Source organism: Chiloscyllium punctatum, chromosome 1, assembly GCF_047496795.1.
Source record: "Chiloscyllium punctatum isolate Juve2018m chromosome 1, sChiPun1.3, whole genome shotgun sequence".
NCBI lineage: Eukaryota > Metazoa > Chordata > Chondrichthyes > Orectolobiformes > Hemiscylliidae > Chiloscyllium > Chiloscyllium punctatum.
This window is the reverse complement of record NC_092739.1, coordinates 23960436-23986150: the sequence shown is the minus strand read 5'-3', so window position 1 is coordinate 23986150 and position 25715 is coordinate 23960436. Positions and strand designations below refer to the sequence as shown.

The window sequence follows — 25715 nt, the reverse complement described above, 5'->3', positions numbered from 1 at the left end:
CCACATACTGACTCAGAAAATTTTCTTGTATACACTTAAATTCCTCTCCATCTAAACCTTAACACTATGGCAGTCCCAGTCTACGTCTGGAAAGTTAAAATCCCCTACCATAACCACCCTATTATTCTTACAGATAATTGAAATCTCCTTACAAGTTTGTTTCTCAACTTCCCTCTGACTATTAGGGGGTCTATAATACAATCCCACTAAGGTGGTCACCTCTTTCTTATTTCTCAGTTCCACTCAAATAACTTCCCTGGATGTATTCCCAGGAATATCCTTCCCAAGTACAGCAGCAGTGTTATCCCTTATCAAAGATGCTACTCCTCTCCTCTCTTTGCCTCCCTTTCTACCTTTCCTGTAGCATTTATACCCTGGAACGTTAAGCTGCCAGTGCTGTCCATCCCTGAGCCACGTTTCTGTAACTGCGACAATGTCCCAGTCCTATGTTCCTAACTATGCCCTGGAGTTCATCTGCCTTTCCTGTTAGGCCCCTTGCAGTGAAGTAAATGCAGTTTAATTTATCAATCCTGCCTTGTTCTCTGCTTTGCCCCTGCCTGCCCTGACTGTTTGACTAGTTTCTTTTCTCAACTGTACCAGTGTCAGTCTCTTTCCTCACTATCTCCCTTGGTCCCACTCCCCCCACCTTACTAGTTTAAATCCTCCTAAGCAGTTCTAGCAAATCTCCCTGCCAGTATATTAGTCCCCTTCCAATTCAGGTGCAATCCATCCTTCTTGTACAGGTCACTTCTACACCAGAAGAGATTCCAGGTGATTCAAAACTGAGAACCCTTCTCCCATACACCAGCTCCTCAGCCACACATTCATCTGCTCTATCCTCCTATTCCTACCCTCACTAGCTCATAGCACTGGGAGTCATCCAGACATTACTACCCTTGAGGACCTCCCTTTTAAATTCCTGCCTAACTTACTATATTCTCCCTTCAGAATCTCATCCTTTTCCCTTCCTATATTGTTAGTTCCAATGTGTACAATGACTTCCTACTGGCCCCTCTCCCTTTTGAGAACATTCTGCACCCTCTGAGGCATCCTTGATTCTGGCACCAGGGAGGCAACACACTATTCTGATTTTTTGTTGCTGGCCACAGAAACATTTGTCTGTGCCTCTGACTAGAGAGCCCTCTAACACAATCAATCGCTTGGAACCTGACATACCCCTCATTACATTAGAGCCCATCTTGATACCAGAAATATGGCTGCTCGTGCTACATTCCCCTGAGAGTCCATCACTCCTTAAATTTTCCAAAACAGCATACTTGTTTGAAATGGGGATAGCCACAGAAGACTCCTGTACTACCTGCACACCTCCCCTACCTTTCCTGGAGCTAATCCTTCTACCCAACTGTATCTGTGGTTTTTCTCCCTTCCTATAACTGCCATCTATCACACCCCATGCTCTTATAAATTCCTCATTGCCATTAACTGTCACTCCAACTGATCCATTCAATCAGATAGAATTCACAACCAAAAGACATTTATTGCAGATAAAATCCTCAGTAATACAGACTCTCTCTGAACACCCACATCTGACAAGAAGAGCATATCACTCTACTGAAGGCCACTTTTGCTCCTTGACAATCTACAGACCCAGAAAACAGCAGTCTTATTGCTCTAAAAAAGCACTGTTCCAGGCTAACTTAATACTTATGGCTTATATTTTCTAAAATTTAATCAAGAGACAGGTGCTAACCAGCCTACCATGAGGAACCTTGTAGAATGGTTTTACTCAAATCCACATGGATAACATCCACTGCCCTGCCATCAGCAGATCTCTGTTATTTCTTCAAAAAAACTCCAGTCAGTGAGACAACTGCCAACTCAAAGCCATGTTGACTATCACTCATCAGTCCGTGCCTTTCCAAATACATGTAAATCCTCAAAGCTACTTGGATGCTGCCTGAACTGCTGTGCTCTTCCAGCACCACTAATCCAGAATCTGATTTCCAGCATCTGCAGTCATTGTTTTTAACAACATGTAAATCCTGTCTGTCAGGATTCTCTCAAACAATGTGCATACCATCGATGTCAAGCTCACCCGTCTCAAGCTCCCTGGCTTTTCCACATCACCTTTCTTAAATAGTGGCACCATGTTAGCCAATCTCCAGAGTTCTGGCACCTTACTTGTGGCTATCGATGTTACAAAGATCTCAGCAAAGGGTCTATAAATCTCTTCCTTAGCTTCCTACAGAGTTCTAGGGTACGCCTGATTAGGTTCATAGGACCTTAAGACATAGGAGCAGAAATTAGAGTCTGCTTCGCCATTCAATCACAGCTGGTAATTTTCTTAAACCCCTTCTCTTGCTTTCTCCCCATAAAACTTAGATCCCCTTGATACTCAAGAACCTATCTATCTCAGTCTTAAATATACTCAATGATCTGGCTTCCACAGCCTTTTGTGGTAATGAGTTCCATAGATTCACCACTTTCTGGTTGAAGAGGTTTCTCCTTAACTCTGTCTCAAAGGTCCTCCCTTTACTCTAAGGATGTACCCTCGGATACTAGTCTCTCCTACCAACGAAACACTTCAACATCTACTTTGTCCAGGCCATTCAGTAATCTGTACATTTCAATTAGATCCTTCCAGACTCCATCAAGTATCAACGCAGAGTCCTCAAACATTCCTCATACATTAAGCTTTTCAATATTGGGACCATTCTCCTCTGAACACACTCCAGGCCAGTATATCTTTCCTGAGATATAGAGCCCAAAACCGTGCACAATACTGCAAATGTGGTCTGACCAAAGCCTTAAAGAGCCTCAGAGGTACATCCCTTCAAAACAAATGTCATTATTGCATGTGCGTTCCTAACTACTGACTCAACCTGCAAGTTTACCTTGAAAGAATTCTGGACTAGAACTTCCAAGTCTCTTTGCAGTTCAGACTTCTGAATTTTCTCCCCACTTAGAAGAGATAAGACATAGGAGTGGAAGTAAGGCCATTCGGCCCATCGAGTCCACTCCGCCATTCAATCATGGCTGATGCGCATTTCAGCTCCACTTGCCAGCGTTCTCCCCGTAGCCCTTAATTCCTCTAGACAACAAGAACCTATCAATCTTGGCCTTGAAGACATTTAGCGTCCCGGCTTCCACTGCACTCCGTGGCAATGAATTCCACAGGCCCACCACTCTCTGGCTAAAGAAATGTCTCCGCATTTCCGTTCTGAAATGACCCCCTCTAATTCTAAGGCTGTGTCCACGGGTCCTAGTCTCCTCGCCTAACAGAAACAATTTTCTAGCATCCACCTTTTCCAAGCCATGTATTATTTTGTACGTCTCTATTAGATCTCCCCTTAATCTTCTAAACTCCAACGAATACAATCCCAGTAGCCTCAGCCGTTCCTCATATGCTAGACCTGTCATTCCAGGGATCATCCGTGTGAATCTCCGCTGGACACGTTCCAGTGCCAGTATGTCCTTCCTGAGGTGTGGGGACCAAAACTGGACACAGTACTCCAAATGGGGCCTAACCAGAGCTTTATAAAGTCTTAGTAGTACATCTCTGCTTTTATATTCCAACCCTCTTGAGATAAGAGACAACATTGCATTCGCTTTCTTAATCACAGACTCAACCTGCATGTTTACCTTTAGAGAATCCTCGACTAGCACTCCCAGATCACTTTGTGCTTTGGCTTTATTAAGTTTCTCATCATTTAGAAAGTAGTCCATGCTTTTATTCTTTTTGCCAAAGTGCAAGACCTCGCACTTGCTCACGTTAAATTCCATCAGCCATTTCCTGGACCACTCTCCCAACCTGTCTAGATCCTTCTGTAGCCTCCCCACTTCCTCAGTACTACCTGCCTGTCCACCTAACTTCGTATCATCGGCAAACTTCACTAGAATGCCCCCGGTTCCCTCATCCAAATCATTAATATATAATGCGAACAGCTGTGGCCCCAGCACCGAACCCTGCGGGACACCGCTCGTCACCGGCTGCCATTCTGGAAAAGAACCTTTTATCCCAACTCTCTGCCTTCTGTTAGACAGCCAACCCTCAATCCATCCCAGCAGCTCACCTCGAACACCATGGGCCCTCACCTTGCTCAGCAGCCTCCCGTGTGGCACCTTATCAAAGGCCTTTTGAAAGTCCAGATAGACCACATCCACTGGGTTTCCCTGGTCTAACCTACTTGTTACCTCTTCAAAAAATTCCAACAGGTTTGTCAGGCATGACCTCCCTTTACTAAATCCATGTTGACTTGTTCTAATCAGACTCTGCTCTTCCAAGAATTTAGAAACCTTATCCTTAATGATGGATTCTAGAATTTTACCAACAACCGAGGTTAAGCTGATTGGCCTATAATTTTCCATCTTTTGCCTGGATCCTTTCTTGAACAAGGGGGTTACTACAGCCATCTTCCAATCATCCGGGACCTTTCCTGACTCTAGATAGTCCATGACTCTATTCTTCTGACCAAAGTACATGACCTCACACTTTCTCAGGTTGTACTCCAGCTAGGGATTTATCCACTTTTATGCGCTTTAAGACATCCAGCATATCTTCCTTTATGGCATGGACATTTTTCAAGATGTCACTATTTATTCCCCCACATTATCTATCTTCCATATCCTTCCTCACACTAAACACTGATGCAAAACACTCATTTAGTATCTCCCTCATCTCCTGTGGTTCCATACATAGGCTGACTTGCTAGTTTTTAAGGGGCCGTGTTCTCTCCCTAGTTACCCTTTTGTCCTTAATGTATTTGTAGAATCCCTTTAGATTCTCCTTAACCCGATTTGCCAAAGCTATCTCATGTCCCCTTTCTGTCAACCTGATTTCCCTCTTCAAGATACTCTAACTACCCTTTATACGCTTCTAGGCATTCACTTGCTCTCTGCTGTCTATACCTGACACATGCTTCCTTTGTTTTAACCAAAACCTGAATTTCTCTATTCATCCAGCATTCCCTACACCTACCAGCCTTTCCTTTCACCCTAACAGGTTCATACTGTTTGTGATCTCACTTTTGAATGCTTCCCATTTTCTAGTCATCCCTTTACCTGTGAACATTGACTCCCCGTAATCAACTTTTGAAAGTTCTTGCCTAATATTTAATGAGCACATTTGGGTTTTCTGCTTTGTTTAGACCATCAGCAGCAGCATCAGTACGACTCCATTTCCTGAATCAGCTTCAAAAACCGATTTGATTTTTTTGTCCAAGCTCTGAGGCACTGTGAAATATTGTTTGATCCTGCATCGAAGGTCTTATGCATATATTGCGATGTTCAGAGAAATAATTAGCCTTTAAAAGGCACTTCAATGTTCTTCGCCTGCCTGAATGTGTTTATCTGCAACACACAAAACTAGATGCAAACCAAAACAAACTAATTCATTTGATTGCATGCCATGCTTCAGCTCAAAGTTCCATTCCCTCCACCACCTCATGCCAACAGTGCGTACTTGCAAAGGATATTTACGAGAATGTTACCAGAGCTGGAGAAATCTAGATTCTGTGAGGGGACTAGTGAAACTGGGATTGTAGACTTTAAAGCAAATAAGATTAAAAAGGTAGATTTAACCACTGTTACCAAGAGGAGATTTGATACAGTAGACCTGTTTTCCCTGAAAAAGTTGGTCACTTATCAAATGAAAGAAAGAGAGAATTGGTGATCGAATCAAAATATAATGTTCCAAGTATATAAATATATAATCACTAAAAAATAATCAAAATGACACGTGTAGTAGTTGAAAGAGTTATGATCTTCAATTCAGAATTTCAGTTTCTCATGTTCTTCCTTCTATTGAATTTCCTATTTTGCCAGCAGGAACAGCTGACAACTTTGTCACACCTTGGTTTTGGGTTAGCTATATTTGAATCATCATGATTTCATGTACCTTCACTTAACGGCTTCAGTACTCCACGATGAATGGCCCTCCTTCCCCTCCTTCACAGATCTCCAACCCCAATGTCCCTCACTTTCTTCACCCTATCCTTCACCATTTACTTCACCCAACTACATCCTCCCGCACCTCATCGTTCTTCACCCATCTGCACCCCTAGCATCTCCCCTCCCCCTTTCACTGCCCCATATTTCCCCTCTTCTACCTCTCACCCCAGCTCCACCCTATCCCACAACTCTGCTAATCCTATATCTCCCCTTCCACCTCCACATCTCACTCCCACATCCTCCCTACCAATTCCTTCATTGAGGTGGGGGATAGTGGTAGTTGGTTAAAAAGCTGAGTTTTTCCAATAAACAAAAAAAAAATGCCTCCTCATTCAAAGGAGCAGCAGCAGCAGCAACTGAACCGCAGAGACCAGTCTGCTCAGCCACAAAAAAAAAAGACTTATGAATGCCTCTTAGCTATCACAAGTCAGTCTGAGCTGTACGCCAGCTTTTGCTGCATTGGAAAGGATTACTCCAAAATCTCAATGTCACTCACAGTTTGGGAAGTTCTGCATAACCGTCTTCTCAAGGGAAACTGCAAGTAGACCATAAATGCCAGCTTTGCCAGCCATGTCCAATTCAAGACATTTTATTTTGAAAATTTCCTCAATGTGACACCTGTCACATGGATAGTTTCCAGCAGCTCTTACCCATTATGGTGGGAACAATTAATCACTGCGAACTTGTTCTGGCAACTGTGGGAAAGAGACACTTTCAATAAACTTTTGACCCTATTGAGAGAGGAAGAAGTGACTTGCGATAAAAGGAACTGATGCAGAATTTTAACGAGAATTCAGGTGCAATTTTATTTACGTGAGAAATTTGAAACAGTTCTCTTGATAACGTATTTACCTATTCAACAACAAGTAATTCAGGGGAGAATTTACTACACAAGTCTCCATACATTAATACTTACAGTTGTTATCGATCAGACCAGACCCCCTCAAAATATTTTAAGTATGTAACCTGGACCCTAATTTTTTTTCTTATTTAAAGGCAGATGTGTAGTGGGTGTTCTAGGTATGATGCAACTGGTCAAACCACTTGGCTTTAAGCAAAAACAGAATTTATTTAAATACTACAGTTGAAATACAAACAAAAGAAAGCAGAATTTAGAACAACTGGAAATCTTAACCAACCCGATATAGCAACTATCGCTAATTAACTGTTCCAATATAGTAACATCCCACGAACACACCCCTTGGCAAAAAGGTAAATTCAAACAAATTCTTACAGGCAGGAGGAAGCACCACCCAGAGAGAGAGATTTTAAAAGAAAGTCAATGGAGTTCCTTACTGAGATTTGCAACTCGCCTGGACTCATATCTTGCGATTGCTTTAACAAAAAACAAGATAGAAATAAACTGAACTGGGAGAACTGACTACTCCCCTTCCATTGTTAAGCTAGACCCTTAAGCACTTCTTCTGCCTTTTACAACCTCTCTTCCAAAAAAAAGGACAAAAACCTTTTTAAAGTATTGTCACACATTCTACAGGAGATAGTACAATGTTGTGAAAGTTCAGTACGCAAGGTTTCAGTTTTATAATGGTTCAAATACATTTATGGAGCATACGCACATTGTAACTGCTACCGTATAATTGTGGATCATTCTCACCTGTTTCCCAATATCCTAAGGCTGATGAATCATGTGATGGTTCTTCAGGAAGTGAAACGGTTGCCTCATTTTCTTCTAATGGACCCTGTACTAGAATGCATTGAATTAAAAAAATATCATGAGTTTGTGCAATCCTTCTAAACACAATAGCTTAAAATTTGCAAGTGTTTTCAGGGCAAACCACCACCATTCATCATTATCAGCATCAGCTCTCCGAATCTGACAGTAAATATAGAGGAAAACAGAAATCCTCAACATAACCGTTTTGTGAAGTTTCATATTAAAGGGCACAGTTTAATTCAAACTAAAATACAATAGTTTAAAGGGGGGGAATCCGATCAACAACAGAACAGCCAGGATTTGAACATGACCTGCTTGATACAGAGGTTGAAATTCAAATTAAAACTTACTGCAAGGTGTACATTTTAACATCTTGGACAGAAAGGAGGAGGCAGTTGGTTCTGACACCAACACAATGCCAATCAGAAAAAGAAAAGGGGAAATAGACTCTTGAGAAGGCATTGTTATGCCAAGCAGAAGACAAGGATTTTGGGGCTAATGATCAAGCACAGTGCTGGTGAAAATGGACTTCCAATTCAAACAGCCAAGGCTCGTCAAGAGTAAAAGCCCAAGGAGTCACCAGTGAGTGCATTGCTACTGGAAGTTCATTCGATTTTGCTGACAAAATTGGGTGAAGAGATGCTGTTTAAATGGACACTGAAAGGTTCATTATGTAGGCAGGGATAAGACATCCTGTTAAAGATGGGAGGAGCTTGAGATTTGATACAAAGTAGTTCATTTCTATAGATATGCATAAGCATGGTGTGTGGTTTGCAGTTGTGTTTAGAAGTAAACAAGGAATACCTTTTCTGTAGTTTATTAGTTTCTTACTAAGAATTATTTTTAAATTCTGAAGAACTGAAGAGTTGTATTAGTCTTGAAACAACTCTCATGAATGTTGTCAGACCTGTTGAGTTTCTGCAACACTTCCTGTTTGATTTTGCTTTATTGAAGAAAGTTTTTCAGATTTCCAGCATCTGCATTATTGCGCTTTTATTTGAATATTTTAGTCAATGTTGCTTTCAGTTTCTGTTTTACAATTAAAGTCTTAAACATGAAATCTTGACTTGAATTCTGTATGTTAGTCATTAGAAAACTTCTCTTTTTTAAAAAGTGTTATTCTATCCAAGAATGGCAAAGTTCCACTGCCTGTCACTATCCCTCCCACATGTTTCTCTTTGTCCATTGCATAAATCCAACCAGAGCCCATGAAATCATTTGGTGGGATGTTTCCTTTGCCACTGTTTGGAAATCCACATCAATTTACTCTTTATTCAATAGGAGTTTAGATGAAGACCTGGGTAACAACTATTGCTGATCTGGCCTCCAAAATGGAATGGTGTCAAATATCACCATTATGATTATTGTCTTAAGACTTTTCACTATATTTCAGATTTTACCTTCGCCCAGGGAAATTTTCCTAGTTTGATTTTGCTTTATTGAAGAAAGTTTTTCATTTCCGGATTTGCTGCCATGAAAACGCTTTAATGTATTTGACTGCTTAGACATCTTGATGAGATCACTGCAGCTAAACACTGGGAATTTTCATTAAGCTGCAGAGCCGTCAATTGTACGCTGAAAGGACTAATGCTCGCACCACATCTCACCAAAAAACAGCTGGATTTCTCAGCTTCTTTTAAAGTTAGCAGGAAAGCCCCTTTGCTTTGCACCGACTACCAAAATTGTGCTGTCATTGACAGCTTATAAACAACAACAACTCACAATTCTAACATCTGATAACATTAGCCTGTAGGAACAGTTTTATTATGCCAGATCACAGCAGAAAGCATTGTCCACCATCACCTTATATCAGGAAATCAACCAAACCCTCAGCTTTCCATTCAAATTAAACATATATTCAAATTCCTGATATGCTTTTGGACAGATCCTTGAAGGTGGATTTCAAAAATTCCTTTATTGTCTCTCTTCACAGCGATTGAATGTGCAGTGTATTTAAATAATATTATATTTTTATTTCATATTTCTACCATTTGCTGCCTTTTTTTTGCACTGACAACCGGATTAGGATTACTTTACAGCAAGCCATCAAAGTCCTAAAGAATCCTAGGGTGCTCTTTCATAAGAAAACGATGAATTGTGTTAATTTTAACCCAAAGGTCACCATACCTCAGGCGAGGGGCAAGATCGAGAAGACAGGACATTCATAGTGACCTCAGCTGTTGCATGAAATTGAGCCTACACTTTTAGCGTTGTTCATAAACCATCTGTCCGGCCAACTGATTTAAACAACCTCCACTTTATTGTCAATCAATTGTATCTCAAAGTAATCAATTCAGTCATTTAACAAAAGGTTGAATTGTTTTGATACTAGCTTCTAATAATCACTCAGAGATGGGCCAAAACTTGTCAGTCTTGCTCTGCTTTGAAACTATAGCAGACCAAGACTTGTACATTACTTGTGGACTTAGACCATCGGGTCAGGGTCTATCTAGGGATCAGGTCATTAACCTAAAACTCACATTAAACTAACTGTGTCAAGTTTAGTGCCTAGCACCACAATGGAAAGTAAGCAAGACAGATTACAAAATTTGCAGGCCCATTGGAATTAAGCTCTTTGATCAAAACACCAGTTAACACTGCAACGTTCCTCACCTAGGTCTGGAACACACCTTTTGGCTTAACTTTCAGCAGTGCATTGACCTAGACACCAGTACCTTGCTTTGACCTGAATGAATAACCAATGGTTAGGGGGCAAAAAACTGTGGGAAATCCTTGGTGGATGGATTTTTACATATTAGGGGACCTTTTGCATGTTCCAATGCCTGAATTGGACATCCAGCCGTTATCCAAGGGCAAGGAACTGATTTTGTCATTTCACATTCAATTTCACTCCCAACAGTCTCACCCCTGCACTATACAACAGGAGTCAATCCCAGGCTCTGAGCAAATGTGGATTTATATTTGGGTATTTAGCATTCATCTGGGCCTCCTTGCTTTCTTGTTGTCGAGGCTGAACTGGATTCCAGCAAGTTGCGTGAAGGATCAGACCAATAGCCTGAGGATCTTATGGATGAACGGAAGGATGACTTCCCTGAAACAAACATTGAGTGTGTAATTTATTGGCATTTCACAGAAAGAAATTGTTTAAACAATTTGCGATTTGTAATTATTTATGATTGGAATGTGCAGTTTTCGAAAATGCAAAATGTTTAATTAATTTTAATTAGTTAATTTAATTAGTTTACTCTCAGAATACAGAGTAAGACAGCAAATGTTGCCCAAAAAAACACCATAAAATGTTCCAAATCTGGGACTGGGTTTAGTGTTTTGAAAGAACCAAATCTTAACCAGATTTTTTTTCCTCCAGGCAAAAGCTCTTCATTGGGCCCTGCAATTACAGAATCAGCACAAACAAAACTCAGACAAAAGCTGTAGCTGAGGAACAAAAACAATTTCTAGATCAGAAAGTCCCATGGGAGAGCTGTTGGGCCTCCTACATGCTGAGGTGATGCCCAAGGGACCAAGGAACATTCTCTTGCAGACCGGGTTTACTGCTGCATAGTTTCTAACCTCATTCGATAGGTTGATGCATGGAGGTGCCTCCAATGATCCTAAATCTTTAAAGAATTCTGTGCCTGCCTTCGAGACTTTGGGCAAAGATACTTAGTCAAGTCCATAAGATGCAGGAGCAGAAGTAAACCATTTGGCCCCATCAATCCTGCCCTACCATTCAACAAGATCATGGCTGATATGATAATCCTCAACTCCACTTTCCTGCTTTATCTCCATAACTCCCAATTCACTCACTGATTACAAATTCCTCTATCTCAACTTTAAATGTATTTGACAGCCCAGCTTGTACAGCCATCTACAGTATTCAATGGAGTCAGTAACCTCAAAAGATTCCCCCTCATCTCACTTCAAATGGGTGACCCCTTAATCTGAGATTATGGCCTCTGATCCTATGCTCTACCATAAGGGGAAACAATCTTTCCACATTTACCCTATTAAGCCCCCAAAGAATCTTATGAATTTCAATAAGTTCTCCTCTTATTCTTCGAGACTCCATTAAGTACAAGCCCAATCTATTCAATGTCTTTTCATAAGAAAATCCCTCCATACCTAGAAAATCAACCTAGTGAACTTTCTCTGGACCAAGTCCAATGCCAATAGATCTTTCCTTCAATAAGGGGACAAAAACTGTTGACATTATTCCAGCTATGGCCTGATGGAGTGACTTTTTTTTAGCTTTAGCAAGGCTTCCCCATTTTTATACCAAATTCCCTTTGAAATAAGAACCAACAATCCAAATTCTTTCCTTATTACCTAAACTAGGATGCTATCCTCTTGTGATTCCCTGTGCTGTAGCTTTCTGCACTCTTTCCCCATTTAAATAACATTCAGCTCTTCTATGCTCTCTGCCAAGACTTTGCACATTCATTTAACTTGTCTATATCCCACTGTAAACTCGGTCATCCTCACCACTTACTTGCCTTCCCACCTGTCTTTCTGTCATTTGCAAACTTGGCAATAGTACATTCACTTTCTTTATTCAAGTTGCTAATATAATTGTAGTCCCATCACTGACTGATGTGAAACTCCCCTCGTACCACCTTGAGATAAAGTGTTCCCTTTACCTCAATTCACCAGAGAGTCAACTCGCTAAATGCCACTATACTACCTCCAAGACCATAGGCTTTTATCTTAAGTAACCTTACGTGGAGGCCACATCAGATGCAGCGGATGCAGTAAATGATGTGTGTGGAGGTGCAGGTGAATGTGGCCTCCTCTATATTGGGGAGACAGGCCGCCTACTTGTGGAACATTTCAGAGAACACCTCTGGGACACCCGGACCAACCAACCCATGGCTCAACACTTCAACTCCCCCTCCCACTCCACCAAGGGCATGCAGGTCCTTGGACTCCTCCATCGCCAGACCATAGCAACACGACGGCTGGAGGAAGAGCGCCTCATCTTCCGCCGAGGAACCCTCCAACCACAAGGGATGATCCAGTTTCCTCATTTCCCCTCCACCCCACCTTGTCTCAGTCCCAACCCCCGAACTCAGCACCACCTTCCTAACCTGCAATCTTCTTCCTGACCTCTCCGCCCCCACTCCCACTCTGGCCTATCACCCTCACCTTAACCTCCTTCCACCTATCGCATTTCCAACGCCCCTCCCCCAAGTCCCTCCTCTCTACCTTTTATCTTAGCCTGCTGGACACACTTCCCTTATTCCTGAAGAAGGGCTCATGCCCGAAACATCGATTCTCCTGCTTCTTGGATGCTGCCTGACCTGCTGCGCTTTTCCAGCAACACATTTTCAGTTCTGATCTCCAGCATCTGCAGTCCTCACTTTCTCTTATTTTTGTATTATTGACAAGTTTGGAGTTACTACATACGGCCATCAAGGTAATCAATATAGATGACTAAATAATTAAGTCCCTGTGACTGATCCTTGTGGCACTCTACTAGTAACATCTTCCCAATCTGAAAAAAGACCCATTAATCCTGACTCTGTATTCTGTGCAGAAGGGCTGATGCTCGAAATGTCGATTCTCCTGTTCCTTGGATGCTGCCTGACCTGCTGCGCTTTTCCAGCAACACATTTTCAGCTCTGATCTCCAGCATCTGCAGTCCTCACTTTCTCCTCTGTATTCTGTGCATTAAGCAATCCCCAACCTGAAACCTTTCCTCCAATACTATGAGGCCCTACCTTGTACAATAACCTTTTCTGGCACCTTATTAAAATTAAAAAAACTAAATACACTACAAAAGTGGTTCCCCTTAATCATCTCTGCTTGTTTTAGCCTCAAAAAGATTTCGAGCAAATTTGTTGAACATTATTTCCTTTTCACAAAACCATTTTGGCTCTGGCTAATGCAATGGATGCACTACTTTTAAATATTCATTACTCCCCTTGAATCTAAGCCCCATAGAAAGGGAAGACAGAGAAAACAATGAATTACAAGGCAGCTTGACAGACATCAAAAGGAAATTGTTAGAATAGAAGATGTGGAACAGAGTTGATTGGAAACTATTATACATTTAGGCAGTCAATATAGAGGTCTGAATGGTGTTACAATAATAGTGAAAATGGACTATCAATATTCAATTTTCATCATTTGACTTCAATACTCAAGATTTCCATGAACTAATAATAACTTCATAGAGTGTACTGCCAACCTAATATGGCGTCTGACAAGCCAAGACAATGCATTAACAGCAACCTTTGAGCAGAAAGACGATTAGAGCAACATGAACTCATGATAGCAAGAATACTGGGTGCTCTCTGTTTTAGTCACAGATACCAGTGGTGGTGAAAAGTAACATGGAGAACATTGTTAACTGCAACTGCAAAATCTGTAAACTTTGTCACTGCAAAACAAATGGGACAACAACCAAACAGTTCAATGCAGATTTTTTTCATCTTTGTAACCAAAGGACTCTTAGGTTTTGTTAATGAATTTGCCTTTACTTTCCTGCATTACTAGATACCACTCCTCACTTCCATAAGTTCATTACCTTTGTTTACATCTATGCTTGAAGATATGTTTTAGTATTATTGTCCATAGTGGTTGGTAACAAGATTTCATCCTCTCAACTCCAAAAGAGCATTGGAATTAGTTCTCTTTTGTTGTTGGTCTGACTACCCAATTAATTAAAACTGTGACATATTTTTATTTTTAAACACAAAAGCTGAAAAAAAATGTTGCAACTGATCAAGAGGGTTTAAATCAATAAAAAAGGGAGCCATGAACCTTCCTTTATCTGGATTTAAGTATAGGAAAACATGTTTGATAAAGCATTTTAAGAGGTTGAGTGAATGAAATGGGGTGGTGGGGGCGGGGGGTAGGGTAGAATCTGAAACTCCAAGTACATTACAAAGACAAAAACATTCATCGGAAGGTTATTATAGTTCGTGGAATTGGAGACAAAAAATGCATCCACAGGATGGGTTAGCACAGTGAATGGGAATAGCGGGTCAGTCTCATTCAAATAAGTTTAGCTGGAGGGGTGCTGCAAGTATGAGTTCACCAGTTTTTTTTCAAAATGGACAGATAAAGGGAAAAGTTGGTATTTAGAGTGACCTTGTATAATAATCACAGAAAATTGCTGTGCAGGTACAGCCAAGAAATTAGGATGGTAAATGATATGGCAAGTGGACTGGAGTCCAAGTGTAAGAAGCAAAACATCTTGGGGATGCTATACATCAAGTACCATGTATAGTCCCAGTTTCCTTATTGAAGGAAGGATCTAATTGCCTTACAGAGCCAAGCGTTCACTAGATTAATTCTTGGGATTAGACAATTGTCTGTGATGGAAGATTGGATAGATTATACTCACATGCATTTAGAAGAATGAATGAGAGAATCTAATAGAAACACATATTAAGAACAACTCCTTCCCCACTTATCAGACTTTTGAACAGACCTCTTAAATGTTAATGTTGATCTCTCTCGCTCTCTGCGGCAGTAACACTATATGTTGCTACTGCCCTGATGCACTCGATATGGTACGACCTGCCTCTATGGGATGCTAAACAACACATTTCGCTGTCTCTTGGCACATGACAACAATACATCAATTTTACTTAAAATTAATAGCCTTGACAAGATGGACACTGGAAGGATATTCCCCAGTCTGAGGAGAATAGAACTAGAGGTTGCAATCATGTTTGAAGAGGGCAGCCATTTTGGACTGGGATCAGGTGAAAGCGCTCATTCAACAGGCTTATGAACCTTTGCCTCAGACAGCGTTTGATGCTCAGTCATTACTTTTATTCAAAACTGAAATAGCTATGTTTTTGACTTCTATAGATTTGAACGATTGAAATTAGTAAATGAGGCTAAAGAAGAAACTGAAGATTAGCAATGATCTCACTGAATGGATATATAGGCTCAAAGGACTAAAAAGCCAACTTTAGCTTCTCCTCCCAATGTTCTCTTTTTAGGGAGTCATATTGGGAATTTTTAGCTCCATTCTGTAATCATAACTTAAGATAGTTTCAATAGAAAATATTTACTGTGTGGTTTTAACAAAAATCACATTAAAGCTATCAATAAATTATTCTAAATTTGACTGATCAGGTGTTTTAACCATTGTCAAGGGCAACTAATCTAAAGCACTTCCATGAATGGCAGCATAGTTGCTACTGGAATGTTAACTATCAGGTTTTTCTTTAGAAGTTTAGCCATTTATTTTAATTATATGAAGGCCGTTGTCACCATGAGGCACCAATTCAAAAACAAACTAACGTGTTTAGGTGGGTGGGGGTGGGGCACAAAAGGAAAACATTTGCGATCCTTGGCAATTACATTTTTAAAATTCTATATTAATTACTCCAAACAACTGTACACAACTTAACAAAAAATAAATTTGGTCAGTTGAAAGTTATCCATTAATGTAACTGTCTACTGTATGTCTCACTCTGGAAAATCTAGTGATTTTAAGGCCCTGGATTTCAGCTAAGGTATCAAATATTCTGGCTTTTTGTTTGGAACTCGAATTGACGTAACACAAATATTTACTTCTCCTTCACTCTAATCTGACATGTCATTCTACTACAAAGGCAAAGTTCAAATCCTGCATTAATTCAGCCTCCAACAATTAGAACAATGTTTTCAGATTTTGCTGACTACAGAAAAAGGATAGATATCCCTCCTGAAGACGCTGAACACTTCAGCTTCTTATCCTGATGGATACTGATGATTAACTTGAACGTAGAGCTATGAACTCCTTCTACAGAACAAATATTTCCTGTTTACTAAGCAAATTCAAACTTCTTTCATCAACACTTGCATCATCCTTTTCATTTTAACCCATTCACCAACTGCTAATATTCTCGATGCTCTTTGCTTAATTGATCATTGCCAGAAGACAAAAAGGGAGTTTGATTAGATCCCCAACAGTGTGGAAACAGGCCCTTCATCCCAATAAGTCCACACCAACCCTCCAAACAGTAACCCATCCAGACCCATTTCCCTCTGAGTAATGCGCCTAGCACTATCGGCAATTCAGCATTGCCAATTCATCTGACCTGCACATCTTTGGAAAGTGAATGAGAGAATAAAATGAAAGAATGGCAGAAAAGGTAGAAGAGCAAGGGGGAAAAAACAACAGGATTTCAGCAGTGCTTTTACCTTCAGAAGTATGGATTTAGGTCCAACTGATTCTGAATAATTGACAATAAAGTAAACAAACAATTTGTTTATTTACGGTCTTCTCCCGTAATTGAAGATGTTTTACCTATGCAAGGACTTCCCAGATTCAGGGACTCTGTCAAGTGTACATAATTAGAAAATTGCACATATATTGTAATTTTTTCAAATGGCAGGCACGTTTTTGTATAGTTTTGCTTACATTTAGAAAATTGAATTCATTATTATCAGTGAACTTTAAAATTCCTAAATAATACCTGTGTCCTCTATTGCTCCAGAACTGGGCAGTGCAGCAATCTGAAACAGAGTCATTTCCCCAATAAAGCAAAAAAAGTGTATTTCATCTAGAATGCACACAATAGGTATTACCAAAATTGATTCTGCTATATGAATAGCAATCATTGCAATGAAAGCGCGGCATTGATCATAAGATCATAGAATTCCTACCGTGTGGAAACAGACCCTTTGAAGGGTCGGTGTGGACTTGTTGGGCTGAAGAGTAACCCACCCAGACTCATTCCTCCTACCCTATATATACCTCTGACTAATGCACCCAACCTACACATCCCTGGACATTATGGGCGATTTAGCGTGGCCAATTCACCTAACCTGCACATCTTTGGAGGAAACTGGAGAGCACCTAGAGTAAACCCATGCAGACATGGGGAGAATGTCTGAGTAGAGTTTGCACTGTCGCCAAAGGCTTGAAACAATCGAGGGTCCCTGGTACTGTGAGGCAGCAGCGCTACCACTGAGCCAGTGTGTTGCTTTCTGTTTTATTGTGGTAATCTTTATAAGTAATAATGGCAATTTTGGGCAAATCCAAAATCAGTGATTTTATCTTTGGGTCAGTTACATTTGAGATATCTTTGCGCAGAAAGTAGTAACTTTCACTTTGATGCATTCTACTAGTTAGCTTGCATCAGTGACATAAATATTAATTGGTTCTCAGTGCCATTTGCTGAGGGAGTGAAATCCACACCCGCATGTTTCCGTTTCGGATCACTGACCATGTAACTGCTCATGTATGTGGATGCAAGCCAAAGGCATCACCAAGTGCAGTTACAAAGACCATACATTCAACTAGCTTGTCACCACTATCTAGAATCACACAGTAGAACAGTCACTTGTGGAAGTTGAAGATAAAATTTTGAAAAGCTCCTGGAAAGACCAAATAAACAACACACCCATTTGCAATTGGTGACAGAAAAGAGGTTTCTGTTTTATAGAACATAGAACATAGAACATAGAAGAATACAGCGCAGTACAGGCCCTTCGGCCCTCGATGTTGCACCGATCAAAGCCCACCTAACCTACACTAACCCACTATCCTCCATATACCTATCCAATGCCCGCTTAAATACCCATAAAGAGGGAGAGTCCACCACTGCTACTGGCAGGGCATTCCATGAACTTACGACTCGCTGAGTGAAGAACCTACCCCTAACATCAGTCCTATATCTACCCCCCCTTAATTTAAAGCTATGCCCCCTTGTAATAGCTTGTAAAAGGTTCTCACTGTCAACCCTATCTAACCCCCTAATCATCTTGTACACCTCTATCAAGTCACCCCTAAACCTTCTTTTCTCCAATGAAAACAACCCCAAGTGCCTCAGCCTTTCCTCATAGGATCTTCCTACCATACCAGGCAATATCCTGGTAAACTTCCTCTGCACCCGTTCCAGTGCCTCCACATCCTTCCTATAGTATGGCGACCAAAACTGCACACAATATTCCAGATGCGGCCGCACCAGAATCTTATACAACTGCAGCATGACCTCAGGACTCCGGAACTCAATTCCTCTACCAATAAAAGCCAGTACGCCATATGCCTTCTTCACTGCACTATTTACCTGGGTGGCAACTTTCAGAGATCTGTGTACATGGACACCAAGATCCCTCTGCTCTTCCACACTACCAAGTATCCGACCATTCGCCCAGTACCCCATCTTTTTGTTACTCTTACCAAAGTGAATCACCTCACACTTAGCTACATTGAACTCCATTTGCCACCTTTCTGCCCAGCTCTGCAGCTTCTCTATATCCCGCTGTAACCTGCCACATCCTTCCTCACTGTCTACAACTCCTCCGACTTTCGTATCATCCGCAAACTTGCTCACCCAACCTTCTAACCCTTCCTCCAGGTCATTTATAAAAATGACAAACAGCAATGGTCCCAAAACAGATCCTTGCGGAACACCGCTAGTGACGGCACTCCAAGATGAACCTTTGCCATCAACTACTACCCTCTGTCTTCTTCCAGCCAGCCAATTCCTAATCCAAACCTCCAACTCACCCTCAATGCCATATCTCTGTATTTTCTGCAGTAGCCTACCATGGGGGACCTTATCAAACGCCTTGCTAAAATCCATATATACCACATCTACCGCTTTCCCCTCATCTACCTCCTTAGTCACCTTCTCAAAGAATTCAATAAGGTTTGTGAGGCACGACTTGCCCTTCACAAAACCATGCTGACTATCCTTGATCACATTATCCTTATCCAGATGTGCATAAATCCTATCCCTTACAATTCTCTCTAAGACTTTGCCCACAACAGAAGTGAGACTCACTGGCCTATAGTTACTAGGATTATCCCTACTCCCCTTCTTGAACAAGGGAACCACGTTTGCTAGCCTCCAGTCCTCTGGCACTACTCCTGTAGACGAGCGCAGTTTCTTCATTGACGCTGCCCTGACGAGGCCCAATAAATGGCCCATAGCTAAAACATTAACATGTCTTTCCACCTTATGGATGGGTCAGATCTTGACAAGATACTGTAGCGCAAATATCATTTCTGAATAAGAAGTCAAAACCTTCAGGACAAGCCAGAGAGGAAAGTGTGTCAAAAGACAGAGGCCAGCAACCTTAATTATATTCATTTTAAAATAGTGATAGAAAAGGATAAACCGGATCTAAAAATTAGAATTCTAAAATGGAAAAAGGCCAATTTTGACAGTATTAGGCATGAACATTCAAAACTTGATTGGGGGTGGATGCTTGCAGGTAAAGAGACAGCTGAAAAATGGGAAGCCTTAAAAAAAAATGAGACAATGATTTTCCAGAGACAGCATGTTCCTGTTAGGGTGTAGGGCAAGGCTGGTAGGTGTAAGGAGTGCTGGATGACTAGATATATTGAGACTTGGGTCAAGAAAAAGAAGGAAGCATATGTCGTCAGGTATAGACAGTAGAGAATGAATGAATCCTTAGAAACATATCAAGGCAGTAGGAGAATACTTAAGAGGGAAATCAGGAGGGTAAAAAGAGGACATTAGATAGCTTTGGCAAATAGGGTTAAGGAGAATCAAAAGGTATTCTACAAATACATTAAGGACAAATGGGTAGCTAGGGAGAGAATAGGGACCCTTAAAGATCAGCAAGGCCACCTATGTGCAGAACCTCAGGAGATGGGGGAAATACGAAACAAGAATTTTGCATCTGCATTTATTGTGAAGAAGGATATGAAAAATATAGAACATGGGGAAATAAATAGTGAAAAATCTTGAAAAATGTCCATATTACAGATGTAGTGATCTGGACAACTTAAGATACATACAAGTGGATAAATTCCCAGGACCTGATCAGATGTACTCTAGAACTCTGTGGGAAGCGGTTCCTGGGTCCCTCGCTGAGATATTTGGATCAATTGCCACAAGTTGGGTGCTAGAAGACTGGAAGTTGGCTAACATGGTGCCACTGTTTGAGAAAGGTGGTAAGAAAAAGCTAGGGAACTATAGATTGGTGAGCCTGACATCAGTGGTGGGCATGTTGTTGGAGGGAATCCTGAGGACAGGATTTACACGTATTTGGAAAAGCAAGGATTGATTATGGATAGTCAACATTGCTTTGGGCATGGGAAATAGTGTTTCACTAACTTGATACACTATTTTTAAAGTAGTAATCAAGACTATTTATGAGGGTAGAGCGGTGGACATGATCTATATGGACTTCAGTAAAGCATTTGGCAACGTTCCTCATGATAGACTGGTTAGCATAGACGAGAGAGAGAATTAGCTATTGGTTACAGAACTGACTTGAAGGTAGAGGGTGGTGGTGGTGGAGGGTTACTCTTCAAACTGGAGGCCTATGACCAGAGGTGTGCCACAAAGATCGGTGCTGGGTACACTGCTTTTTGTCATTTATATAAATGATTTGGATGTGAACATAGAATCTTGACCAAATAGGGATCTTGATCAGATGGGCCAGTGGGCCACGTAGTGACAGACGGAGTTTAATTTGGATAAATGTGAGGTCCTGCATTTTGGAAAGACAAAATCAGTGCAGGACTTATACACAATGGTAATTTCCTGGGGAGCATTGCTGAACAAAGAGTCTTTGGAGTGCAGACTCATAGTTCCTTGAAAGTGGAGTCTCAGGTAGATAGGATTGTGAAGGCAGCATTTGGTATACTTGCCTTTTTGGGTCAATGCATTAAGTATTCAAGTTGGAAGGTCATGTTGCGACTGTACAGGACATTGTTCTAAATGTGACCGAACCATTGCATGCAATTCTGGTCTCCTTCCTATCGGAAGGATGTTGTGAAACGTGAAAGGGTTCAGAAAAGATTTCCAAAGGATGTTGTCACGGTTGGAGGGTTTGATCTGAATAAGCTGGGGCTATTTTCCCTGCAGTACTGGAAGTTGAGGGGTTACTTTATAGAGGTTTATAAAATCATGAAGGGCATTGATAGGGTAAATAGACAAGGTGATTTTCCCTGGGGTGGGTGAGTCCAAAACTAGAGAACATAGGTTCAAAAGATGAGAGGGGAAAGATTTAAATGGGACTTAAGGGGCTACTTTTTCATGCAGATAGTGGTGCGTACGTGGAATGAGCTGCCAGAGGAAATGGAGAAGGCTGGTACAGTTACAACATTTAAAAGGCATTTATATGGGTATATGAATAAGAAAGGTTCAGACAGATATAGGCCAAACACTGGCAAATTGGATTAGATTTATCTGAAATATCTGGTCAGCACGGATAAGTTGGACCGAAGGCTCTGTTTCCATGCTGCACACCTTTATGACCCTATGACTGTAAATTCGGTTAGTTTCAGCAAGCTATATCAATCATTTAGATGATAAAAAATCATAAAATCCCTACAGTGTGGAAACAGGCCATTTGACCCAACAAGTCCACACCGACCATCTAAAGAGTAACCTACCCAGACCCATCCCCTACGCTATTACTCAACATTTGCTCCTGACTAATGCACCTAACTTACTCATCCCTGAACACTATGGGCAATTTAGCATGGCCAGTTCATCTCACCTGCACATCTTTGGATTGTGGGAGGAACCCCACATAAACATGGGGAGAATGTGCAAACTCTCACAGACAGCCGCCAGAGGCTGAAATCGCACCCGGGTCCCTGAGGTCCCTGACCACTAAGCCACCGTGCTGCCCTGATTTGAGTGAACAGCCTCTTTCTGCTTTAATCCCTATTCAATGTCCTATAAAAATCACTGATACAGCCAAACAGGGGGTCTGATTCTTCTCCTAAAACTTACAGGGAAAAAGCACTAAAAATATGGATCATGTATTATAGAAGAACAGACACTGTGGCATGTAAAAGTTACTGCTATATATATTACAGGGGGAAATAGTTATTCCTATAATACCCCTTCACAAATTACCGATGTAGACTGCTACCTGTATAGACCACATTTTATTGATATTAATGAGAAATGGTGAGTATTAAGTGAACCATACAGCTGAGCCATCATTGCTGCTTGTTCCTGGGAAATCAATTTACTTGATGCAGCAGCAACTTCAAGCATTACTGGAAGAACACATTTTTGCCCCTATTTTTCTCAATTCTCCTTTTCAAATTCATCTTCTTTCCCCTTTCTCATTTTCTGATCCTCATCTTCCTATTCCAAGGTTTTGTTTTGCATCCCCTTGGCAGGATGCTGTGCCCTCCTCCATCTCTTTGAGGAGATATTCTATTCAAATATCTACAATAATTATAGCATTCCCATTTAGTGAATAATACAAGGCCAGTGTGAGCCCAACTCCAGATTTCTTTCCAGTAGAAGTGTTTTTCCCTGACCTCCCTAAAAATTGAGTGTAACAAGAAATAAATGAGCACTGCTTATGTAATCCTTAAAAAAAAAATCTGTGGGATGAGGCAAAAATCAAATCAGAAAATGCTGAAAATGCATCCTATGCCCAGCAGCACATGACAGACAGAGATTGGCTACTTTTCCAGGGCAAAAAGGTTGGGACAATAGGCACAATAGGCCTCAATTTCTGATCGGTGCACCGATCAGCTCCCTAACTTACAATGCAGGAATACTAAAATTATTCTTTTGTCTTCCAAAATCTTAAAGCACTTGTTTTTCAGATGCCAACAGGCAGTCCCTACTATTTTAACTGCAGAAAGTGCACACACATTTCCAGACAAAATTACAGCATACATCTTATTTGTTCGTAACAAATGACAGGCATCCACTTTTAAAACACGCAGCTGCCCCATGCACATGGAAATTAAAGGATTAACACTTAGCTAAGTTCCCTTTCTCCAACAGAAGTTTTCCAATTTAGCCTTGTCCTCTTCTCCTTCTTGAGCAGATGCGTAGGATTGAGGATAAACTACTTTCACTTTGGTTCGTTGAGTTCTTGGGATGGTTGGTTAAGTCCAATGCACAATCTGTAACCTCTGCCTCTTACAGAGTGTGCATGGAGGGTTAAGTAGATGAATTCTTTGGAATTTTGAACACTCTCTCCAACGTGTCACTTCTCCACTGCATGTTCAAAATGAAGTCTCACCTTCACATTGTGATTGGTCACCAAGTCAGAGACTTCCATGAACTGGCAAAGTCTGACACCATTAGGGATGCATGAAGGACATCCCTGAAGCATTTCTATTGTCACTTCAGAGTCGCCTGCCATGATCAAGTTCCAAACATAACAGTCTGCTGTAAGGCATACGAATGTCACCACCCAAAAGGTGCTCATTTTGAGCGATTGGTACCTTGGTGCTGGGCATCTCATCTCAGGAGAGGATGCTTTCAGACCAGCTTCCTTGGCATCCGCTTGGCAGGATTGTGTAAAGACACCACCGGAGCCTCCATATTACGTTCCATGCAAACTAGCAGCTCCAACAAGTTAGCAAGATATTTAGTAATGTATACCAATTACATTTAGAAGTGCCAATTAACTGTATAAAATGGAGACAACAGCATATTTCCCAAAGTGTGTAAAATAGCAGGATACCACAGTAGAAAAGGCTGGAACATTTAAACATACAAAACAAGCGTAAACCTGAAGAGGATGATAAAACAATAAAAATGCTGAATGATTACTTCCTCCTAGTGTTCACTTGAGGTGACATATACATTTTCTCTTTCTCCATAAATGAAAGTACTGTTAAAAAGCTCAGTGCTGATGTAAATGAGATCAGAGTTGTAAAACAAGCATATCTCCAGGCTTAGATTTTTCTAAATGACACAGTACTAACAGAGACAAAGAGAATAGGAAATTCATTTGAGTGTTCCTAATAATGGTATTACAACCAAAGTCATTGGGACAAAACATTAAAATTAAGCGCATAGGTATCCATTGTAAAGAAAGTTGACAAACTAGCACACAAAATGGCAAACTTAACTTCAGTTCAATGTGAAATAATTTATTTCATTATTAAAGCTATCAGGAATCAACGCAGTTTTAGAAAGCGAAGGTGCTGTGTGACCAACCTGCTTGGTCCAGAGCAAGTCAAAACGCAAAGCAACAGTAATAAACCCTTCAAAGTTTCATTCAAGATTTTCACAGAAAGGTTATTTTATCAAGTTCCAAATCGGGGGGTCTAGTTAAACTCAAAAAGGTGTGGAGATTCAAGTTAAAGTTTGCAAATTGATTTTAAAATGTTCGGTAAAATGAATGTTTTGGCTGTGTTGGTGTTGTTGGGGGAAATATTAAGTGGAATATAGTCGGGCTTATTGCGTGGGCCCACAAGTGCTTGCTATTTACATTAATGACTATGTATCAGAGCACAGAATGTTGTAGCTTTCTATAATAGCGCGTTATTGTAGCACAATTACTTTAAGGAGTTTTTAAATATATAAAAAGGTTAGATTCCACCTAATTAAAACAAAACAAGCAAAGTCCTCTTTAAGGGCCTTGATTTCAATTGAGAAACTATTTATTACAGTCACTGGAAAAACAATTAATCTTTGAAGGAAAGTACATCAAAACTTTTATGCATTACCGTTTGAGTCGCGTATCATGTCTGACTGGGTGACTCCTGTTGCCGGCTTGTCCAGAAACTTGCTGACAGGGTCGCTTCCTGGTTCCCCCAACTCCCAGTTACTCTTCAAGCGGCAATCCCGAGCGGTGCCTTCAGAAATTAGGCTCGACCTCTCCTCCTCGATGGTGTACAAAAGGAAATCCTCCCCAGCGGGACCGTCATTCCACTCCGTACCCTCCATAATCGAAACCTAATCAAAAACAAGTCTGGGCTTTGCTAGCGCTGTCACGGGATATTATTTCTTCCTAATCGCTGTTCACAACCTGCTTCATTGTCGTTGCTCCCGGATAGCCTGCTACATGCTGTTGAACTTTGCGTTCGCTTTCCCAGCCAGAGTTTCACACACCTCCCTCTCTGACACATTAAAGTACTTTGTGTATTTTCCACATTTAAAAAAAAGTTTATGAATGCACACACACCTGCTAATTTACATAAAAATGTCATGGAACATTGTTAGCATTTTTACATTGTTTCTCGACCAGCTTTGAGGTTTGTTTGGATTGTAACAGCTCAAAATTAAGGGACCAAAATAAGTCGTCATCTTCACATGTTGTGCTAAATACAGTTTTCCAAGTTAGGCTGTTTTTTTTGGAAAATCCTGTTAAATTATTTTAATTACTTATGGTGATGCCTGAAAGAATTTCCTTCTGATTAGACCTCAATCACGGATTGATATTTATTATGCTTCAGGATGTAATCTAAGAAATAGAACAATGGGGTCACAATCTAGAAATAAAGAGTAAATCTGGTCACAAAATTGCC

General features: G+C 40.8%; 1 protein-coding gene across 2 annotated transcripts in view; it reads right to left on the bottom strand.

Moving 5' to 3' along the window:
• Nucleotides 1-25273, bottom strand: part of LOC140481565 (SH3 domain and tetratricopeptide repeat-containing protein 1) — a 92102-nt gene extending 66829 nt beyond the window's left edge. Inside the window, exons 1-3 of one of the 2 annotated variants that reach the window (XM_072578016.1) lie at nucleotides 24915-25273; nucleotides 7526-7615; nucleotides 7207-7245 (exon numbers count right to left, since the gene is read on the bottom strand). In XM_072578016.1, the coding sequence (XP_072434117.1) occupies nucleotides 7207-7245; nucleotides 7526-7615; nucleotides 24915-25134 (349 nt within the window). In that variant the 5' untranslated portion in view covers nucleotides 25135-25273. The remainder of the gene's footprint in view (nucleotides 1-7206; nucleotides 7246-7525; nucleotides 7616-24914) is intronic. The other variant, XM_072578106.1, reaches the window with a different exon arrangement.
• Between the last annotated feature and the right edge of the window lie 442 nt (nucleotides 25274-25715).